The sequence below is a fragment of the Tiliqua scincoides genome, chromosome 1 (genome assembly GCF_035046505.1).
Source record: "Tiliqua scincoides isolate rTilSci1 chromosome 1, rTilSci1.hap2, whole genome shotgun sequence".
NCBI lineage: Eukaryota > Metazoa > Chordata > Lepidosauria > Squamata > Scincidae > Tiliqua > Tiliqua scincoides.
The window spans coordinates 22,091,404-22,113,777 of record NC_089821.1 but is presented as its reverse complement, the minus strand read 5'-3'; the positions used below and the strand labels follow the sequence as shown (position 1 = coordinate 22,113,777).

Here is a 22,374-nt window from a genome sequence, read left to right as displayed (position 1 = left end):
TAAAGAATCCTTTACCTGACCCTACCCATTTCTGGGCAGGAAATTACTTTTAAACATTGTGAAGCCACTCTAGGAAATAAATAAAAAACCTTTACATCTCCAAGTCAGTGAACAGAATACTTTGTGAACAGAAGGGAATAAATTTCACGGGTACTGTCTTCTTGAATGTGTTATGGGATTTTATTTTTTAGAAAACGTTTCTACACTCTGCAAACCTCTGAGTGACAACCTACATTCATGTAACTCCCTTTTGCTGGTCCTTTTTACATGTGCCTCAGCATACAGGAGTGAATTCTCTATGTTGTATGAAGTGATAACATTGACTTGCAGCTAATGGAGACCAAGCATGAGTTAAAGGCAGTTTCATTGTGCAACTGGAAATATCTCTGATTTCTAGTGGTTTCTTCCAGCTTCAGCCTGCCGCTCTGTCTCTTAAGTCAGGAGTGACTTTTTTGTTAATTGCTGTTGACTGCAGTTGGAAGGAGAAGGGAAAGCCCTGTTTTATGAATGGAACTGTGGTCAAAACTGTATTTTCATGCTATTTTTTTGGTTTAGCATACAAATAATTGCTATAAAAATTGTTTATTTGAATGAACTGAGCAGTTTTGAATTGCAATTTTAACTCCAGCATGTGTCCCTACATAGCTGAATTATGAATAAAATTAAGATTGAGACACACCAAATAGGTTCAGTAGCCCTGGGCCACATAAATATTGCAAAGCTTAAAGAAATGCATCATTAGAAACTGTTGTAATCTTCTGGGTCAATGATTTCAAAAGATAAATGTCTCATTTCATTATGGTTAGAGAGTATGGCAGAGCCTGTGAGAAGTAGAAGCTCAGTGTACTGCTCATTGTTTTTCCAAGTATGCTTAAAACCACTTGGGCTCTGATCTAGTTAACACTTTTATGTGTGTCCTGATTTTGTACATAAACAGAAAAGTATTTTTTTCTTAGTAGTAGTTCTGTTGACTACATTGCAAAGTATTTGGAACCCTCTTTCCCCTTCCCCTCCCACAAGACAGTCCCATAAAGCATCAGATAGCCACTTCAGATAGTGCACAGTGGCATCTTTAGCACAGTGGTTTTCTCTTTGCTGCATATTTTTCGATTCTGTGACAGTCTGAGATCTAAAATTCTGCCTTGCAGTCTACTTCCAGTAAAGATTTATATTAATTTGGAAGACAATTTTTAAATCATTTTGTGAATTATTTGAATGTCTTGTGCAAAATCATGTCAACTTCTGTGTGTGTATGTGTGTTATGTAACTTACTGTGACGGCATTGGAGGGTTACCCTCTCATGCCCACTTGCTTCCCTAAGTGCATTAGGTTCTCTTGAGCCATTCCACCCCACTCTGAGCACAAACCACTCCAAATCAGAGTAAAAGTTATTTATTAATAAACTGAGGTTAGTACGTAAGAAGCTGCCACCCATGATCTAGTGGGCTTCTCAAGGGCAACTTAAGGAAAAGTCAGTATACAACAGGTTATACAGAAAACAAGAAAACTGGTCTAAGTCTACACTACTCACAAGTAATACCAACATTCTAAGGTATTTCAATTTCGATGTCAGAGTAACAAAGCCTCCAGTGGCCAATGCCAATCCACAAGGGACCCTCTATTCAAAGGCTTGGCCTAACTTTATAGAACATAAGAAGAGCCCTGCTTGATCTGGTCAAAGGCCCATCTAGTTCAACTTCCTGTATCTCACAGTGGCCCACCAAATGCTTCAGGAAGCACAAAAGACAGCAAGACACAACCTGCACCCTGGTACCTCCCCTGCATCTGGCATTCTGAGGTAGTCTACTTCTAAAATCAGAAGCTTGCACATACCTATCATGACTTGCAACACATGATGAACCTTTTCTCCAGAAGCTTGTCCAATCTCCTCTTAAAGGCATCTAGGTGAGATGCCATCACCACATCCTGTGTCAAGGAGTTCCACAGACTAATTAAACAGGCCTACAAAATTGAGGGTCAAAAACGTTTTTCCCAAACTTTATGGTGGTTTGATATGAGTTTTGGGTGCCAATTCCAAAAATGGCATCTGTTTTGCCCTATCGCATCTAGTTTTGGAGATATAGTATAGTCTCATTAGTTAATGGTTCAAGCAGCTTCCTCATGAAGAAGCCATGGTGTAGGCTTCTTCATGAGGAAGCTGCTTGAACCATTCACTAAAGAGGCTATGCCGTGTCTCCAAAACTAGATGTGATAGGGCAAAATGGATGCCATTTTTGGAAACAGCACCCCAAATATACCCAGGAATTGGTGTAACGTTTAAGGAAGCAAAATGTATGTTGGCCTGTGTTACACGCTGGGTGAAGAAATATTTTCTTTTGTCCTAACTCTCCCTTTTATGGATGTCCCCTGGTTCTGCTGTTATGTGAGAACGAAAAGAGCGTCTCTCTATCCATCCCCTGCATAATTTTGTATGTCTCAATCATGTCCCCCCTCAGGTGCCTCTTTTCTAGGCTGAAGAGCCCCAAATGCTGTAGCCTTTCCTCGTAAGGGAGGTGCCCCACCTTAGTAATCATATTGGTTGCTATCTTCTATACTTTTTCCATTTCCACTCTATCCTTTTTGAGATGTGGCAACCAGAACTGGACACAATACTCCAGGTGTGACCTAACCATCAAGCATCATAACATTAGCTGTCTTATTCTCAATTCATTTTCTAACAATCCCAAGCATGGAATTAGCCTTCTTCACCACCACTACACATTGGTTTGACACTCATGCTGAGAGCACTTACTTCGGGCCAGAACAGGCTCCAGCTAGTCTCCAGATGGCCAGAGGCTCATTGGAAATTGGGGGCTCCCTATGGACCAGATTGGGGGTCCTCGAGGTCTGCAATAGTCCCCGGGCCAGGGTTTGGGCACCCCTGCTCTTGACCAATCAGAAACTCTGCACATACCCTTCTTATGGCATATCTCATCCTTTCACACCTATGCATTATCTCCTGGTCGTTAACCTATCTCCCTTGTTCCCAAGGCCATTTGCTCTTCTCAAGCATTTTGCAAACTCCATTTCAAAGTTAACCTCCTAATAATAATAATAATAATAATAATAATAATAATAATAATAATAATACAGGTATTTATATACCGCCTTTCTTGGTCTTTATTCAAGACTTTATTCAAGGCGGTTTACATAGGCACGCTTATTTAAATCCCCGTAGGGATTTTTACAAATGAAAGAAGGTTCTTTCTTTCAAGAACCACAACATTCAGGTGTTTCTCTCTGATCTGGTTTCACATTCTGGCCTCCATCCTCCCACGCTCAGAGCAGATGGAATAGCTCAGCTTCAGCTTGTCAGCTGCTTCAAGGTCGCACAGTGCTGGTGGCCTCGAACTGGCGACCTTGTGGATGTTATCTTCAGGCAAATGGAGGCTCTACCCTCTAGACCAGACCTCCTACTTCCCTTCCTGTTAACACTTCTAATGCACCAGCACTCTGCATAGCTCTGTAGTTGGTACATCTAAGGGCATTCACATCCTTTCACATCATGCTTGTTACATGTTGGTATCCATCTCAAGTACTCATCCCTCAGTTGTATTGTCTTTACATATTATTACATTAACTTCCTTTTATATATATATATATATATATATATATATATATATATATATATATAATCTCCTTATAATTCTATAACCCTCTAAAACAGGGGTGTCCAAACTTTTTGGCAGGAGAGCCACATCCTCTCTGTGTTGGGGGCTGGGGAAAAAAAGAATTAATTTACATTTAAAATTTGTATAAATTTACTTAAGTGAATATATTAGAGATGGAACTTATTTATTATTATTATTAACAGTAATCACAAATTATGTGATTGAATGAAGGTCCTGCAATAACTCATGGCCTATAAAAGACCTTGCACAAAGCAAGCCTGGCCTTGCCTTCGCTGCCACTGCTGTATCACAAACGTGAAACATCAAGCAGTGGCAGGAGCCCTCAGCCCGCAATTCACGTGAGAGGTTGAACAATCACCCTCGTGCTGAGAGCAGCTGCGTCAGGCCAGCACAGGCCCCAGCATGTCTCCGGAGGGCCAGAGGCTCATTGGAGACTGGGGGCTGCCTGTGGGCTGTGAATGGGGTTTGGGCACCCCTGTTCTAAAATATAGTTCACCCTCCACACTTACCATTGTTGATGACTATATTTGAGTAGGTGGTCTTCATCTTCCTTTGCCCTACATTTCTCAGTGAATGTAACACAGTATATCTTCACAAATAGGTTTCTGTCTGTTTGACAGTAGAAAGAGAATAGTAGGAAGGGATGAGAAAAGCAACAAGGGATGTATGTGAGCTAATGCTATCACAATTTTTTGTGAAAACTACAGACACTGCATAACTCTAATATGAGGTAATGAGTGTTGATCAAATGGTAGTGTTGATCTATGGTAAGGCCACACCTGGAGTATTGTGTCCAGTTCTGGTCGCCGCATCTCAAAAAAGATATAATGGAAACGGAAAAGGTGCAAAAGAGAGCGACTAAGATGATTACGGGGCTGGGGCACCTTCCTTATGAGGAAAGGCTACAGCATTTGGGCCTCTTCAGCCTAGAAAAGAGACGCCTGAGGGGGGACATGATTGAGACATACAAAATTATGCAGGGGATGGACAGAGTGGATAGGGAGATGCTCTTTACACTCTCACATAACACCAGAACCAGGGGACATCCACTAAAATTGAGTGTTGGGAGAGTTAGAACAGACAAAAGAAAATATTTCTTTACTCAGTGTGTGGTTGGTCTGTGGAACTCCTTGCCACAGGATGTGGTGATGGCGTCTAGCCTGGACGTCTTTAAAAGGGGATTGGCAAGTTTCTGGAGGAAAATGCGCAACCTCCTGATTTTAGAAATGGGTTATGTCAGAATGCCAGATGCAAGGGAGGGCACCAGGATGAGGTCTCTTGTTATCTGGTGTGCTCCCTGGGGCATTTGGTGGGCCGCTGTGAGATACAGGAAGCTGGACTAGATGGGCCTATGGCCTGATCCAGTGGGGCTGTTCTTATTTTCTTATGTAAATTTAGGGGGAAAGGTGAGACTACACTATTATGAGAAAAAAAATTTATATCCTACCTTTCTCATACCAAAGCAGATGCCCAAAGCAGCTAACAAAGCTTATAAATAAGTACAAAGTTTAGTAACAGGTAAACATATCAAATTTAGCATTAAAAACATTAAATTTTCACATTATATATAAATGTGAAATGTGTTATATAGTGGAATGTAACAAAAACAGCGTTAAAAAAAAGGAAAAACTATCAATTAAAGTAAGTCCAGGGAGGCAGTCAAGTTAACAGTATTATTAGAGGCATAGCAGTCAAATTTCCATTCAGCAACCAAATGCCAGACAAAATGGTTGTGTTCTGAGCCCTTGCCAAAAAGCCATGAGAGAGGGAATAGTTGTCATTCTCCTGGGAAGGGATACTATATTTGTAGCGCCAGTACAGAAAAGGCTTGCTCCTGAACTGCCACCCCTCTCGCTTGGGACAAAGATGGCACTTGTAGAAGAGCCCCCTCAGAAGACCTAAGAGGATGGGCTGGAATGTATGGAAGGAGGTGGTCTTCCGCACCTTGAACTGGGACCAGAAGTGAATGGGCAGCCAGTGTTGCTGTTGTGAATGGGCTTCTGAAGTGAACTTCAGTGTTGCCCAGAAGTGAATGGGCAGCAACAGTCAAGTCATAACTTCTGGCACCTGTAACCACTTAAGCTGCCTCATTCTGCACTAATTGCAGTTTCCGAATTGTTTTAGAAGATAGACCCACATAGATCACAAATGATCTCTCCTAGCAGTTTCATGTAAATGCGCATTGCAGTAGTCCAGTCTTGATGTTACTAAAGCATGGATCACCATAATCAGGTTGAAACGGCTGAACTATGATGTCAGTTGGTGCACCAGTCTAAGCTGGGTGAACACACTTCTAGCAACTGCTGTCACCAGTTTCTCCAGAGCGAGCTGAGAGTCCAGAAGAACTCCCAAGCTGCACACCTATTCTTGTAAGGGGAGCACAACCCCTTTCAGAGAGGGTAGATAATTCAGTACCTGCATTGAAGATTTCTTTGCCAAGTGAACCTCTGCCTTTTCAGGATTTAGTTTCAGCTTATTGGCTTTCATCCAGTCCCTAATTGCATCCAGACTGTGCCCCAGTACTTCCACTGCTTCCTTGAAGCAGGGTGGCTATGGCCTGATCCAGCGGGGCTCTTCTTATGTTTTTAGATGGAGTTGGGTATCATCTGCATATTGGTGTCACCCCACTCCAAAATTCCAGATGACCTCTCCCAACAGTTTTGTGTAGTAGTTAAAAAGTATGGGGGATAGGAGAGACTCCTGTGGCACTCCATACTGTAAAGGCCAGGGTGCCAAACAGTTGTCTCCCATCATCACCACCTGGGCTTTGTTAGACAGAAAAGGGTGGAACCATTGCAGAATAGTGCCCTCAAGCCCCATTTGGCCAGTCAGTCCAGGAAGAGACGGGGTTAATGGTGTCAAAAACTGCTGAAAGGTCCAACAGGACCAGGAGAGAAGTACTACCCCATCTAATCCTTGGCGAAGATCGTCTATCAGAGAGCGACTATGGCTGTCTATGTTCCAAAACCCGGTCTGAAACCAGATTGGAATTTTAGGTATACTAATTGTTAAATGAAATTTAAACAACATTGATGCGTGAACATTAACATGTGCTATTTATACCTCATTTGGGCTGCATTTCAAGCAGGGTAGGTTTTATTCAAACTAGCCTGTATGACTGTAAACATTAATAGTGGGTCAAGGAATACTTTTTTTAAAATAAAGAACAGAGCACCATTCATTTTTTGTCATTAGTACAAATGAGAAAAACAGGAGAAGCTCAAATAATGCAGTGCCTTCTGTAGCTTGGCTCACGTGGTTCTTTTTATGCTTTCTATGTCATACTTATTTTTAGCTAACTGCTTTCTGAATTGGTTGCTTTTACTCATGAATTGTTTCATCAGTCATTGCTGCAGCGCTTATATACCTAATGTATAGTATGTTAATTGGGTATAAATTTGTTATTGTAACAAGTCGTTACTGTTATACAGAACCGAAACAGTTTATAGCAATACCTTGCACTTTCATTTGATTAGAGACCAGAGCATGGATGAAAGTAAAAAATGATGAATGTCAAAATATTGCCTTATTTAGCTTGCAAATTTATTTTGGGCAGTGAAAAATGTAAATAACTATATGTAACACATGCAAATGTGTGTGAAACCTAAATCAACAGAAATTAAAAAAATAAAGATAACATCAACAAATGTCATGGGAGGTTGGATGAAAAAGGACAGCCTGTGGACAAAATTTGAAATGTAGTTTTAACTGAAAGCAGTTGAAAGAGCAAAGCTATAAAAGTCAAGTGGATTAAAGTCAAGGTATGCCAGTATTTGTCTGTGGTTCACATATCTATATTAACATTGTGGAGATAAAACAAATGCTTTGCTCATTTAGAAAGTAAAATGATTATAGTCTAAAAGAAAATAAACTTACTTGGCATTTTATCAAGATGAGTGCATCTGTATTTGGGAAAAATATACTGCTCAAAACAATAAAGGGAACACTTAAACAACACAATGTCACTCCAAGTCAATCACACTTCTGTGAAATCAAACTGTCCACCTAGGAAGCCACACCGATTGACAATCAAGTTCACATGCTGTTGCACAAATGGAGTAGACAACAGGTGGAAATCATAGGCAAGTAACAAGACACCCCCAATAAAGGAGTGGTTCTGCAGGTGGTGACCACAGACCACTTCGCAGTCCCTATGCTTTCTGGCTGATGTTTGGGTGACCTTTGAATGCTGGCGGTGCTGTCACTCTAGTGGCAGCATGAGGCGGAGTCTGCAACCCACACAAGTGGTTCAGGTAGTGCAGCTCATCCAGGATGGCACATCAGTGCGAGCTGTGGCAAGAAGGTTTGCTGTGTCTGTCAGTGTAGTGTCCAGAGCATGGAGGCGTTACCAGGAGACAGGCCAGTACACCAGGAGACATGGAGGAAGCTGTAGGAGGGCAACAACCCAGCATCAGGATCGCTACCTCCGCCTTCGTGCCAGGAGGAACACTGCCAGAGCCCTGCAAAATGACCTCCAGCAGGCCACAAATGTGCATGTGTCTGCTCAAACGGTCAGAAACAGACTCCATGAGGGTGGTATGAGGGCCCGACGTCCACAGGTGGGGGTTGTGCTGACAGCCCGACACCGTGCAGGACGTTTGGCATTTGCCAGAGAACACCAGGATTGGCAACCTCGCCACTGGCGCCCTGTGCTCTTCACAGATGAAAGCAGGTTCACACTGAGCACATGTGACAGATGTGACAGAGTCTGGAGACGGCAGGGAGAATGTTCTGCTGCCTGCAACATCCTCCAGCATGACCGGTTTGGCAGTGGGTCAGTAATGGTGTGGGGTGGCATTTCTTTGGGGGGCCGCACAGCCCTCCATATGCTCGCCAGAGGTAGCCTGACTGCCATTAAGTACTGAGATGAGATCCTCAGACCCCTTGTGAGACCATATGCTGGCGCGGTTGGCCCTGGGTTCCTCCTAATGCAGGACAATGCTAGACCTCATGTGGCTGGAGTGTGTCAGCAGTTCACATTGATGACATTGATGCTGTCATTGATGCTATGGACTGGCCCGCCCGTTCCCCAGACCTGAATCCAATTGAGCACATCTGGGACATCATGTCTCACTCCATCCACCAGCGCCACGTTGCACCACAGACTGTCCAGGAGTTTATGGATGCTTTAGTCCAGGTCTGGGAGGCGATCCCTCAGGAGACTATCCGCCACCTCATCAGGAGCATGCCCAGGCATTGTAGGGAGGTTATACAGCCACGTGGAGGCCACACACACTACTGAGCCTCATTTTGACTTGCTTTATGGACATTACATCGAAGTTGGATCAGCCTGTAGTGTGTTTTTCCACTTCAATTTTGAGTATGACACCAAACCCAGACCTCCATGGGTTAATAAATGTGATTTCCATTGATGATTGTTGTGTGATTTTGTTGTCAGCACATTCAGCTATGTCAGGAACAAAGTATTTAATAGGAATATTTCGTTCATTCAGATCTCGGATGTGTTGTTTAAGTGTTCCCTTTATTGTTTTGAGCAGTGTATTTCCCTAATATGGAATTAGTTAATTTGCACAATAGTGTGTAGATCAGGAATGTGTGGTCAGGGGAGGCAGGGAAGGTAGAGCTTCCCCTGTGCTGTCAGTTTAGCCTTCCCTGTGAATGCAAGCGCTCCACCCATTTCTGAGAGGTTGCACTGGATGAGCTTGTGGCAGACAGAGCCGCTGCTACTGCAAGCTCAAGAGAAGAACTCATGTCAGCTCAGCTTTCACTATAATTGTAGATGTGCTGGGGCTTCCAGTGTGACGTCAAGAGCTCTATGGGCTGTGCTTCCTCAGGACTGGATCTCACCACATGTCACTGTTGTAGAACAAACAAATTTGCATACATCTGTGCACTTTTCACTCAGTTCTTTCTACAGGATTGAATTTTCAAAGCATTTTATATGTTTGGCAACTGCTGGAGCAACATAACACTGGAAGGTGGGGGGCAGAAAGACTTGGAATATGTAGTTCTACACTTCTTAACCTTTTTCAGGGTTAAGAATCCCTTTCAGAATGTGATGAAAGTTTTGATGGCATTTTGAAACTGGTTTTCTCACAGGGGAAAACATAATGGAGATCCCGTTTTTCTTCTTTGGTAGGGGGAAAAACAATTAGAGGAGAAGTTTTGATTGTGTAAACCAGTCCACAGGAAAAGGTGGTTCTCAAACTTTTAGCATCAGGACTCACTTTTTAGAATGAGAATCTGTCAGGACCTACCGGAAGTGATGTCATGACCAGAAGTGACATCATCAAGCAGGACCCTTTTTAACAATCGTAGGCTGCAATCCTACCCACACTTACTCTCAGAGTAAGTCCCATTTACTATGATTGTTAAAAGCATATACAGAGTAGCCTGAAGTACAAGTCTGTAACATTTCTCCCAATGCAATCATATATCATGGTATCATCGAGTGTAATATATTAAAAACAAAATATTGAAATGAATGGGGACCCACATGAAAATATGTCATGACCCACCTGGTGGGTCCCAACCCACAGTTTGAGAAACACTGCTGTAGCAGATCCTCACCTGCATATTTCAATAAAATATTGAGCCAAGAAGTCCTGTGGTTTACAAAAAGAATGAAACTAGTTACTATCTTGTTCATTTACCTCTGTGCTTGCTGTATCAGATGTGCCATCAGCCTTGTCAATGACCCACCCTCTGGATCAAAGAGGACCTCCACTCCCCTCACCTCCAGAGAGTCCTCTGACCTCGGCAGTTAAAAAAAAAATGCAACTTCTGGTTTCACAGAGAAAACAGAAGTGACATTTTTAATGCCTTAGAAAGCATTAAACAGGTCACTTCCGGTTTCTCAGTGAAACTGGAAGTTGCATTTTTTAAATTGCTTGGCTCTGGAGGGGAGGTGCGTGGGGGGGATCCATGTACTGGATCCACAGATATGGGGACACTCCTGTACATGGTCCCATTTTTTAAAATTTTACTTCTTCTTTAAAAGGTACTTATTACCACTGCTCTGTTAAAGGTCCCAGTCCTATCCAATATTCTGTCACTGACACATCCCCAGTGCAGCATCAAGGAAACAAATGTCCCCTTATCTTGGATAGGCCTCCATGACTGCCCCCCCTCCACTACAGTATGTAGCTCATGCCCTGTCAGCATGGATGAATCAGCACTGGAAGGTTGGATAGGATTGGGCCCAAAATCTGGTTCCTGTAGGAATCTACCAGTGTGAATATGCTTGCAAATTAGTACACAATGGTTATGATTGTTACTTTCCTTATGAGGAAAGGCTATGGCGTTTGGACCTCTTCAGCCTAGAAAAGAGGCGCCTGAGGGGAGACATGATTGAGACATACAAAACTATGCACGGGAAGGATAGAGTGGATAGAGATGCTCTTTACAATCTCACATTACACCAGAACCAGGGGACATCTACTAAAACTGAGTGTTGGGAAAGTTAGGACAAACAAAAGAAAATATTTCTTTACTCAGCGTGTGGTTGGTCTGTGGAACTCGTTGCCACAGGATGTGGTGATGGCATCTGGCCTAGATGCCTTTAAAAGGGGATTGGACAAATTTCTGGAGGAAAAATCCATTATGAGTTACAAGACATGATGTGTATGTTCAACCTCCTGATTTTAGAAATGGGCTATATCAGATGCAAGGAAGGACACCAGGATGCAGGTCTCTTGTTATCTTGTGTGCTCCCTGGGGCATTTGGTGGGCCACTGTGAGATACAGGAAGCTGGACTAGATGGGCCTATGGCCTGATCCAGTGGGGTCGTTCTTATGTTCTTACTGCTACTCACAGCCAAAGGTGGCCTGAGGTGATGGAATAAATAACAGTTTAATTTCTAGCTGGTGAAAGTAATTTACAGTGACATGTACCATGCAGTCCATCTATTTTGTTTTTTAGCAGCATCATTCAAGTGTTGACCAATTGTTGACTGAACATAAACTTTTAATGCATATCAAGATAAAGCAAGTTAAACTGCAGACAGTTTCAAACATTTAAGATCTCTTCTTTGAACTGCTATAAAATAGTCTGGTATAAATAATCAGAAAAGTTTAACACTCATATTATTACCTACTTGAATGAAAAAGTATGAAAAAGACATATTGTTACCAAAAGGGCTGTTTTGTTTAGGGGGATTATTACACTTCCCTTATTGGAACATCAGGACCTTAGGCTGGATAACAAGACAGCGTAATGCAGAGAAATTCCCTTTTGCTTAAAGAGCAGACTGAGAGAAAGATAACTTTCAATGAAAGATTATAGTTTTATTACAAAAGAATGAAGGTAAAAATAATGAACATGGAGCAATAATAAAGGTATGTTTCTTGGTCCTAATGATTGGACACAGTGTACCTAGGTTTCATGGTGGTTGCTTGTGAAGTGTATTTGGTGCATCCGAGGAAATCAGAAGAGAAAGGGGGTTGTAGGGAAGGATTTTAGGGGTCCCTGCTATGCCAACCCCAGCTGCTAACTAAAAATGGGGCGAGAAGGGGCGAAAAGAAAAGGGGGGTAAGAAGGGAAAGAGTTACAGGCGCAAGATAGTTACCTGTCCTGTAGAGCATTTCGGGGGGGGGGAGGGGAGAGTCCTGTGGAGAGGACCCTCTGACACAACACACGTGTTGGGCCTTGGAGAGAGAGAGAGAGAGAGAGACCCCTCTCTTATAAGGAGTTAGGAGATAGTGCCTACTTGCTGAGCTGGAAGGTAGCTTAATTACTGGTTGCTTAACACAATGCTGGTTGCTTGGAGTACTGCTTTCATATGTACAAGCATCTGTAAAGCCTGAATGGGGATCTGGATATAGGTGTCAGTTATCAGCAAAAGTCAATCAGGGGGTCGATGACTGGATTCTTAGAAAGGGGAACTTAACAAAGACTGTGTGGAAAAAATACAGGATGTAGGTACAATACAGTGAATCAGAAACAGAATCAAACTTCTTCAAACAGAAGAAACTTCCACCAAAATCATGGAAGGCAGTTCAAGTTTGCATACAGTATTGTAGGAGATGCTTAAAAGGTGATTTGATTAAGACACAAGAATTCCTTCCCTAATGTGTGACTTTGGGGGGGGGGAGTTGTGTAAACTAACAGAGAACTCGTGGCTTGACCGAAGTCCTGGAAATGTGGCCTGTATGCTGGGAGAACAGTTTAGCTTGTATAATATTATAGTCTATAATAGTATAACCAGGTGTAGAGAAAATCAAAGCTAAAAGACAAAAAGGGGGGATTTTCACATAACAGTATAGCTTTTACTGGTGGGCCCTTGGTGTCCGTGGTGATCTGTTCCTTCACACACACACACACACACCCCTGCAGATACCAAAATCTGCGGATAATGGAATCCACGGGTTCTGATACACAGGGGCTCTAAATGTGACTGGAACCTTGTTCATGTCATGTCCAAAACTCTTCTGAGTCTTACAGAGGCCTGTTTTGTGGGGAAACAAGATGCAGTAAAATGGTTAATTTAAAAATCAAAGATGAAAGTGTGCACTGCAGTGCTTCTTCTCTGGGCTGCTTATATTACACTGCATATTTTAGTTTTTTGAAAAAGAGCCTTTCTCTGAGCTTTAAATGAAAATGTATTTTTCACATGACCTAGCTGTGTTTATTAGTAACTGCTGTGAGTCATTAATATGGTTTATTTTTGTTCCAGGTATTTATTGGGTGTTGAGTAGTGCTTATTTTTCTGCCTTTGCTTATCACATGTATTCATAACAATAGCACCTCTTTGGCAAATGCTATTCATACAATATTTAATAGAGCAAGTAGACTATGGTGTGCAATTCTTTTTGTTAGGCTCTTTTCAAGGACATTAGGAAGCACTTTCTTTGTCTAATGTTTATACCTCATAAGCTTGCTTATTTTAGGTGGTATTAGAATGTTTAATAATTTTTTAGTCTTTGAGACTTACAGTACGGAAGTTGTTGCATGCTAAGAAGGTACATTTCAATTTCAAGGCCAAGGGAAAGCCTGCCTGCTTGCCTCATTGTACTAATTTTTCTTCTTTTCCTACTAGTATTTTCTAACACAATTAGAAAAGGCACCATACAACAAACCTATTTTTTCCTAGTTTTGAAGGCCAGGAGGCAGCTAGAGTGGCAATGTGGTTCTCTTTCCTTTCTAGGGGTGAAGTGCTTCAAAGGTATTTTCAAAAGAAGAATTTGGAAATTCCATAAGTTGTATTTCACACGTTCACTATGGTCAAGCAGACAACATCTTGTGTGAACTGTGCATTTTGCATAAGCTCTGGGTCACTCAGACATTTAGTTTGTACAGAGGAGTAATCTTCCTTACTCTGTCTTGAGGGCAAAGCATGTCATTAGAACATAGGAACAGCCTTGCTGGATCAGACCAAAGGCCCATCTAGCCCAGTTTCCTGTATCTCATAGTGGTTCACCAGATGCCTCAGGGAGCACACAAGGCCACAAGAGACCTGCATCCTGGTGCTGCTTCTTTGCACCATGCATTCTGAGGTAGCCTACTTCTAAAACTAGGGATTGCACATACTCATCACAGTTTGTGACCTGTGATGGACTTTTCTTCTAGAAATCTGTCCAGTCCCCTTTTAAAGGCATCAAGGCCAAATGTCATCACCGCATCCTGTGGTGAGGAGTTCCACAGACTACTTGCATGCTGGGCTGTTTTCTTTTGTCTGTTCTAAGTTCCCTGACACTCAATTTTAGTAGATGGCCCCTGGTTCTGGTGTTGTGTGAGAGGGAAAAGAACATTCCTCTATCTGTCCACCCCCTACATAATTTTGTATGTCTCAGTCATGTCCCTCATTAGATGTCTTTTTTCACCAGTAAGGTCTTGCTTCATGAGGAACATGCACTGAATTTATCAAAAGTATAGTAGATTTCATTATAGAACCTAGGATGCTGTACACCAAGGACAGTTTGAAGTGTTGGTATTCAAGCAGAAAGCTGACTTCTGCAAATGTCAGCAGCAAGTTTATCATGGAAACTAGGTACTATCTTCCACATGAGATCTAGTTGATTTTCGACAGTGGTACTGTTTACTACCCATTGTTTGCGTACTAAATTTCTATGATCTGCTGTAATAGCCAAGTACTCATCAAATTATGCTACCCCTATACTGTTCTCCTTCATCCAGCCTCTGTCTTTGGCATTTGCATATTTTGTTTTTTTTTCTTCATAATGAATAATATCTATGCATGTGTCTTTGGGATGCCAAGTTATAGGAAAATAAAACTTATATTATCAAAGTCATTTCAAATTTTAATCTTATCCTCTGTATGGGTTACAGTTTTGTGCCTTTTTTCTGTCGTCTGCACATTCCATTATTTCAGCTAAAAACGGGTGGTTTAAGTGATTTGGCAGCTACTGCAATAGTTATCTATTGCAAGTGGAATATTAGAAAAATATGAGCAAGGCAAAATAATCAATGGTACAGATTGGGCATTCCTTATCTGAAGTTCTTGGAACCAGAAGTGTTTTCAATTTTGGATTTTTCTGTATTTTGGAATACTTGCGTATACATAATGAGAGTTTTTTGGATGGGGCTCCAGTCTAAACACAAAATTTGTTTCATGTACCACTTATACACATAGCTCAAAGGTAGTTTTATACAATATTACACTATTAATAATTTTGTGCATGAAATACAGTTTGTGATTTTATTTATTTAGGCAAAAAAGTTTTTTGAAAAGTCATGATGGCACTCAAAGAAGTTCTGTATTTTGGTATTCCATATTTTGGAATTCTGGATCAGGGGTACTTAACCTATACTAGCATATTTTCAGTTAGCCAACTGGAAATGACAGCATTTGGCCTATACTCAGTTTACATAACCTTCTATGTGAATACCCCTTCCATCAAGAAAAGGGGTTTTTGAACCATGACATAGTGTGCTTCTTCAAATGGGGGAGCAATTCCATTGAATTGTAGAGTAGGAATGGACCTTCACAGCAATCTAGTGCAACCTCTGCTTGAAGGAGGAAAGCCCTCTTTACAAGTAATGTTCCTCCTTGCCATAGATCAATGGAAAAGGAGATAACAATGTCCATGAAGGCAGTGGCGTCACTAGGATTCGTGTCACCCGGTGCGGGAGGCCTACGCATCACCCCATGCAGTGGACAGAGCAACGCCCCAGGTGGTGGGCGTGGTGATGTACCATTGCCCTGCCCCCACTGGTTTTTTGTCTGTACCTTTTGTTAGAACACAGATATTTCAATGTGGTTTGTTTCATTGTATTCTGCATGAAATTGCGCATCGATTGATATATAACATGATGGTATTATTCCTCCAAACTCTGATTTTAGTGATTTTGAGAACTTGTAGAGTCACACACACACTTGTAGGTGTCAACTTACTAACAGCTTATTGCAGCAGTTCTCAAACTTTTAGCACTGGGACCCACTTTTTAGAATGACAATCTGTCCAGGACCCATTGGAAGTGATGTCATGGCCAGAAGTGACATCATCAAGCAAATTAAAATAAATAATTAAATTAAAATAAAACAAATAATTAAATAAGGAAGAGCCAGTCCTGTTCCACCAACTGAATCTACTCTGCAGTAAGTCCCATAGTGGTCAATGGGGCTTACTCTCAGGAAAGTGTGGATAGCATTGCAGCTTGTGAGCCCAATCCTATGCATGTCCACTCTGAAGTAAGTCCCATAGTGGTCAATGGAGCTTACTCTGTAGCCTGTTTGCAATCACCCCGCCCCCCCAAAAAAGAATCAGTGAGATTTCCAGCCCTCCCCAGTGCCCAGTTAAAGTTCTTCTGTTTCAGGTATATCCATATAAAGACCCACCTGGCTTTGCAAGTGCAAAATAGAAAACTTTGCCCTTACCAATTGAAGCCTCTTTTTTTGTCCTTTTTAGTGGGGCGGAGGCTGCCTTCTGGAGCATTTGTTGCACTCCAGCGCCATAAGATCGGGACCCTTCTGGTGGCCTCACATTCCTCTTTGCCTGGCCTGACCAAAAGGCAAGGCACATCTGCCTACTTGCGAGTAAACACGACCATGTGACTGAGTTTGCTTTCCATAGAGCTCAATAGACTGCAGGAGGGTGGGAAGGACTTCCTTCTCAGGTATTTTGGGGGCTGCATTCATTGGATCAGGACCATTCTGAGGTCCTTGGAGTACTCTCTGCCTGCCCTTTCTGACGGATTAAGGCAAGTTAGCCTACTTGCGAGTAAACGTGGCCACGTGACTTTGTTTCCGACTCAATAGATGCAGCTGGGAGGGAGGCAGGGACCTCCTTCTTCCGTTTGTGTTTTTGGGGGCTGCACTCATTGGATCAGGACCATTCTGGTGTTGTTGGATTCCTCTCAGCCTGCCCTTTCTAAGGGACTATGGCAAGTACGTCCACTCACGAGTAAACATGCGATACGGCTCACTTTCACTTTCCATAGGGATCCATGCATTTTTTCCTTCCAGTTTTTTGGTCATAACTTTTGAATGAAAGGAGCGATTTCAATTCTGTTTTTTTTTTTGCATTGCATTCTGCTGGACATTCCGCATCCAACGGTGTATGGCATGATGGGGTACCTCCTAACGCTGCAATGTTAGCATGCCCTCCCCCCCAGGGCGCGTCACCCCCCTGGCGTGTCACCCGGTGCAGCCTGCACCCCCCTAGCGATGCCAATGCATGAAGGCCTCCAGCGCAGCCATCCTTGGGAAACAAAAATAGGGAGTTGCTCTAATGTTTTCTAGCATCAAACATTCTGTTATCTGCAGCCTTACATTGTTTGCGTCTGCCAAGAAACATGGGCTTCAGATTGCAGAACGTAAGAAATAACTAGCATAGAGCACAGAATCTTCCTTAGTCAACCATAAAAAGCGGAAGTATTTAAGGAATTTTTCATGTAGTTGTTTAGTATCTTCTATGTATATATAAAATAGAAGTGATGATACCATCATTCGCATGCTTCATTTACACACAAAGCAGGTAGACCGGAGGGAGTTGAGAGGATCTCATTTGAACTGTAAAAAGAGCTCCCATGAGAGAGGTGGTGAATTCTCCCAGCATCACCACCACACCTTCCTACAGGTGGCTGATTCAGGCACTTTTCTTCCTTTTGGGTTCAGATACTGGAGGTGAACCAGGAATGGGATAAAATGGCTGGAGCAATGAACTGCGGGAGGCAAGGCATGGGGAGGAAGGTTTCCCCATCTTTCTGAGCCTTACTTTTAATTCTGAAGTAAGATTACCTCCAGCCATTTTGTTTTTAGTGTAAATAAGGTTGGCATGTGAAAAGAAACACATCTGAATCTGTCATGTATACTTTGGCCCTTAGAATCTTCTCTCTTCTTTGACTTATTAGGTTGTGTATTGAGTGTTTGGAACTAAGTCAAGCAGTACTTTTAATTCCTGGAGCATTTATTGATTCTTAGTAGTAGTACCTAAATCCTGAGGTATGTTAATAAGTTTTATTGTAATACCAACATTTCTCAGTTAATTATCAATTACAATACACAATCACATATTTTCACTTCTCTTTGTTTTTTTCAGTAAGTGACAGTTGCTTCAGGAACCTTGCAGAAGATCGCAGTGGGATAAACCTTAAAGACCTCGTCCAAGATCCTTCTTTGTAAGTATCTGTTTCCTAGAATATTAGGTTTCAAAGTCAGCAGAGGCTGATAATCCATCAATGAGGGACCATCATATAGATACACAGTTGGAACCCTTCTATAGGTCTGAACAAAGAGGTGGTCCTCTGAGGCACAGACATAAGTAGAACACTATGCATTCACTATGCATTTGGCCAGGTCAGCCACCACTGAAGTTTCTGTATCCATTGTGAAGGAAAGAGAACTCTTCTGCTGTACAGTCTCTAGGCAGCAAATGGAGGAGAGCTCTCCTTTTGCTGCTGTTAGGATCTGCTATGGCTGGTGATTTCCTCCCTCCCATCATCTAGCAAGTGTCCCCATAGCTTATCAGATGTTGGGAGGGAGGAAAGCAACAACTGTCCTAGTCCTTTTTCTTTAGGTGCAGCTCCATGTTAAACTTTTGGATGCTTCACCCCCACTTAACATCAAGAGATAAAACATGAAAATTAACACGGAGCCCTGGTAAAGGAAGAATGAATACTTCAATTTATCCCCATCTTATACCCAAGTAAGTGCATAACTTACAAGTTTATGGGTGGGAATTGGATCCACAGCTGCAGTGGTCCTTCCTTCTTCAGCAGAGCTCCTTATTAAAAAAAATTCTGGATATTCCAAAGTCATCTGTCTTTCTTGGCAGAAACTTTGTTATATTCTTGATAACCATCTTAAATTCTTGATAGTCTCTGGAATTTTATATTTTAACTTAGTACCTCAAGGCAAAATGACCATAATAGCTCCAGTCCCTCTGTATTGCCTGAAAAGTGCTTCTAGGTGATAACTGGGGAGGCTGAAACTGCAGCACTTATTCCTTCTTTGGAAGGACTCCATATTAGAATTTTGGATGCCCTGCCTCCAATGCTGCATTCTACTCCACTTCTACAGGGCCAATGCATCTGGAATTCTAATATGGAGGCCCTCCAAAGGAGAAAGGACTGCTGCAGCTAAGTCTCTGGCTCCCCCTGCTTCTTGCATTGCCCTTCTGGTGAAAAACCTGAGTTTTCTCTTATTTTTCTTTGCTTTTTTTAACCTATTATAGACCTTCTCTATCCCATTGGAGGCTTTAGTGACCTGACTGTACCCTCCAAAAGCTACTGAGTCATCCCAAAGTTGTAGCTATTATCCCTTCGTTGTCCTTGTTGCTATTCTTTATAATTGTCACCTTCTCATTGGTCAGTAACCCAAAGAAGAACCAAAAGAGCCCGCTTATTTTAACCTGAAACTTACATGATGTTGAGAAGTGAGAAATTCAAAAACTCCAGGTCCTAAAAGACCAACCCTCAGGCAGAGCAGCATATGGCCACTAGTTATAAAGTGCAGGAGCTTTGGATGGGGGCGGTGACTCAGCTACCAGTTTTTGTGTTTGTCCAGAATAGAAAGCAGGCTGCTGTGTGTGAAATGCTGACCACTAGGCACTATGCCATGGTCAATCCTCTGGCTTCCCTTGTGAAACACACTGGTCAGCCCAGTGATGCACATGGTTACCAGGTGAGACCCAGAATGATGCAGTGGTTAGGCAGTCAGACTTAGACCTTTAAGATCCAGGTTCAAATCCCCATTCAGCCATGAAGCTTCCTGGATGACCTTGGACCAGTCGCTAACTCTCAACCTCACCTACTTCACAGGGTTGTTATGAGGACGGAAGAAGGGAAGGAATTATTCATACCACCTTGAGCTCCTTGGAGGAAAGGTGGTATAAAAATGTGAATTAAATAAATAAATAAATAAATAAATAAATAAATGGGGTTTGGGAAAACCAAAGCAGTCCTCCTTCCTTTGGCAGGGCTCTCTGTTAAATTTTGTATGCCCCAACTCTAGTGCTGCATCAGGAGATGGGACATCCAAGATTTGAATGTGTTACACTGCCTGAGGAAGGACTGCTGCAGTGCAAACTGCTGCTTTCTTCCCTTCCATCACCTGGGAAGCTGCAGAGATACTTATCAGGCAGTGGGAAAGGGAAAGCAGCAGCTACAATGGGTGTAGTTTTCCTTTACACCATTACTGGAGCTGTTGCACAAAGGAGATCTCTGGAGGTGTGTGTGCTGACAACTGTTCATGTGCATATGGGGGGGCGGGGCGCATACTGGTCTTGTGTCCAAAGGCCTCCAAATACCTGGTGCCAACACTGGCCAGAAGACTTGTTACCCGAGGTCTCAGGGATTATTTAATGGCCTCTAGTTGCTGGTGTGCACTAGTAACAAAATCTCCAACCCTAGAGCTTAGTAACCTCTGCTCTGGCTATAATCTGCATTACATGACTCAAGTCTTCTTCTTCCCCCCAGTTATACACTTTTTACCAAGCTATTTTTTAAATTGTATTAATGTTTTATTTCTGTTCTTAAGATTTTCTTGTGAAGGGTTTTAATGTTTTAATTTGCGTTTTTCACTGTGATCTTATATTTTTTGTATTTCTGGACATTGTTGTAAGCTGCCTTGGGTCCTTTCGGGGAGAAAGGTGGGATAGAAAGTCAACCAATCAATCTTTTTCTGTAGGTTTTGTGAGCCTGGGCTGCATCCAACATAAACTGCAGTGTTACCCTAATCATAGTTTATTTCATTGGTTTACTGAACTGAGCTGCTTTTTCCTTGTAATTTAGTTAGCAGTTTTGTATTGTAGGCTTTAATATTCTGTTCTGTGCAAGTGCTGTCTATTTATCTATAAGTAGGGGTGTTTTTAGTGACCCACACAGAACGCAAAATAATGATAATTTCTGCTCAAACTGCGATACAAAACTATGTTAAGATGAAACACAAAAAGCCACTCATTTCACAAAATAACACTACTTTTGAGGAACCCACAAGTAGTTTTCACTAAGGCAGCAAGCCCCTGAAGCACTTCCGAAGGTGGAGCGGCTGAGTAAAAGTATCTGCTAGGGCAGGGGTGCTCAATAGGTGGATTGCGATCTACCGGTAGATCGCAAAGCAAAATGAGTAGATCGCGGAGTGCTGAACCCCCCCCTTCAGGTGCCTCTGGGAGGAAACGCCGGGAGTAAGGCCCATTGTACTCAATGGGGCTTACTCCCAGGTAAGTGTGGCTAGGATTGCAGCCTCACAGCCTAATCCTAGGCATGTCTACTCAGGAGTAAGTCCTGTTATACTCAGTGGGGCTCAAGGTACACCAACATACATTGTACACATAAATGTTATATGTTATGATGGCGAACATTGTAAAAAAAACTCTGGTAGATCTCTGGGCCTTGCTGGGTTTCAAAGTAGCTCTCGAGTCAAAAAAGTGTGAGCACCCCTGTGCTAGGGTGTGTGTAGGTGTAGCAGCCGGGGTGGGGGGGGAGCGAAAGAGATGGGAGTGGGTGGGATGCCCAGGTAGGGTACCAGCACTGTACTGTATGGGGAGGTGAGGTGATTAAGTTCTAAACTGTGATCTGTATGTGATCTGCGACTAGGAGAATGTGCTCATATCCAGCTCTCCCCTCTGCCCCAAGCCACTCTCTGTAAGTGCCTGGAGATGGTCTGTGTGGTGTTATCTGGTGGGATTGCACTTTTGAGAAGCTTGGAAAACCAAGCAAGGCTGAGTAAAGTCTTTATCTGATTTTATTTTTTCTGTATTGTATTGTACCTTGACCCTGTGGCTGTTTTGCACATTTTATGCCATTTTGGTATGCAAAGAGAGGATACTGTGATTAAAAAAAAAAAAAATCACTTGACAGTTTGGTGCTGCACTTTTGAGAAACTTCGAAAACCAATGAATATGTATGTATATATATTTGGTATTGGTTTAAAATGATACAGAGTTCACAGTTGAATGCTTATTGTGCTTTATAGTACTGTTTGAACAATTGTGAATAAGAATTTGGATAAAAACACATCACAATTTGTTATTTTTATCAACAAATTTTGGAAAAAATATCACACCCCCCCCCCCCCAAAAAAAAGAAACCTTTATCTGTAGCTAGTTAATCAGGTGTTTCACTTCCTCCACTTGGTGCAGGGCATTGTTCTATGACTGCACAAACTTGTGTTCTCCCTGGTAGCAGCCCACACTTTATTTCAGCATGCTCTAAGAGTTATGAACTGTCTCTACCCTACATCTTGACTACTTTCCTATCACTGTGGTGGAGAATAAGACACATGTGTACATGCATATATCACCGCAAGGAATAAATAGTGGTGTTGCTAGGGGACGCAGGGGGTTGTGTCCTGCACTGGGTGATGCACTCAGGGAGGGGGGG

The 22,374-nt window shown here is 42.3% G+C and overlaps 1 protein-coding gene across 6 annotated transcripts in view; it reads left to right on the top strand.

Annotated features, from left to right (window-relative positions):
• GPHN (gephyrin) overlaps positions 1-22,374 on the top strand; it is a 464,667-nt gene that overhangs the window by 82,395 nt on the left and 359,898 nt on the right. For all 6 annotated transcript variants that reach the window (XM_066612401.1, XM_066612402.1, XM_066612400.1 and 3 more), the window contains exon 2: positions 18,093-18,171. In XM_066612401.1, coding sequence (XP_066468498.1) covers positions 18,093-18,171 — 79 coding nt within the window. The remainder of the gene's footprint in view (positions 1-18,092; positions 18,172-22,374) is intronic.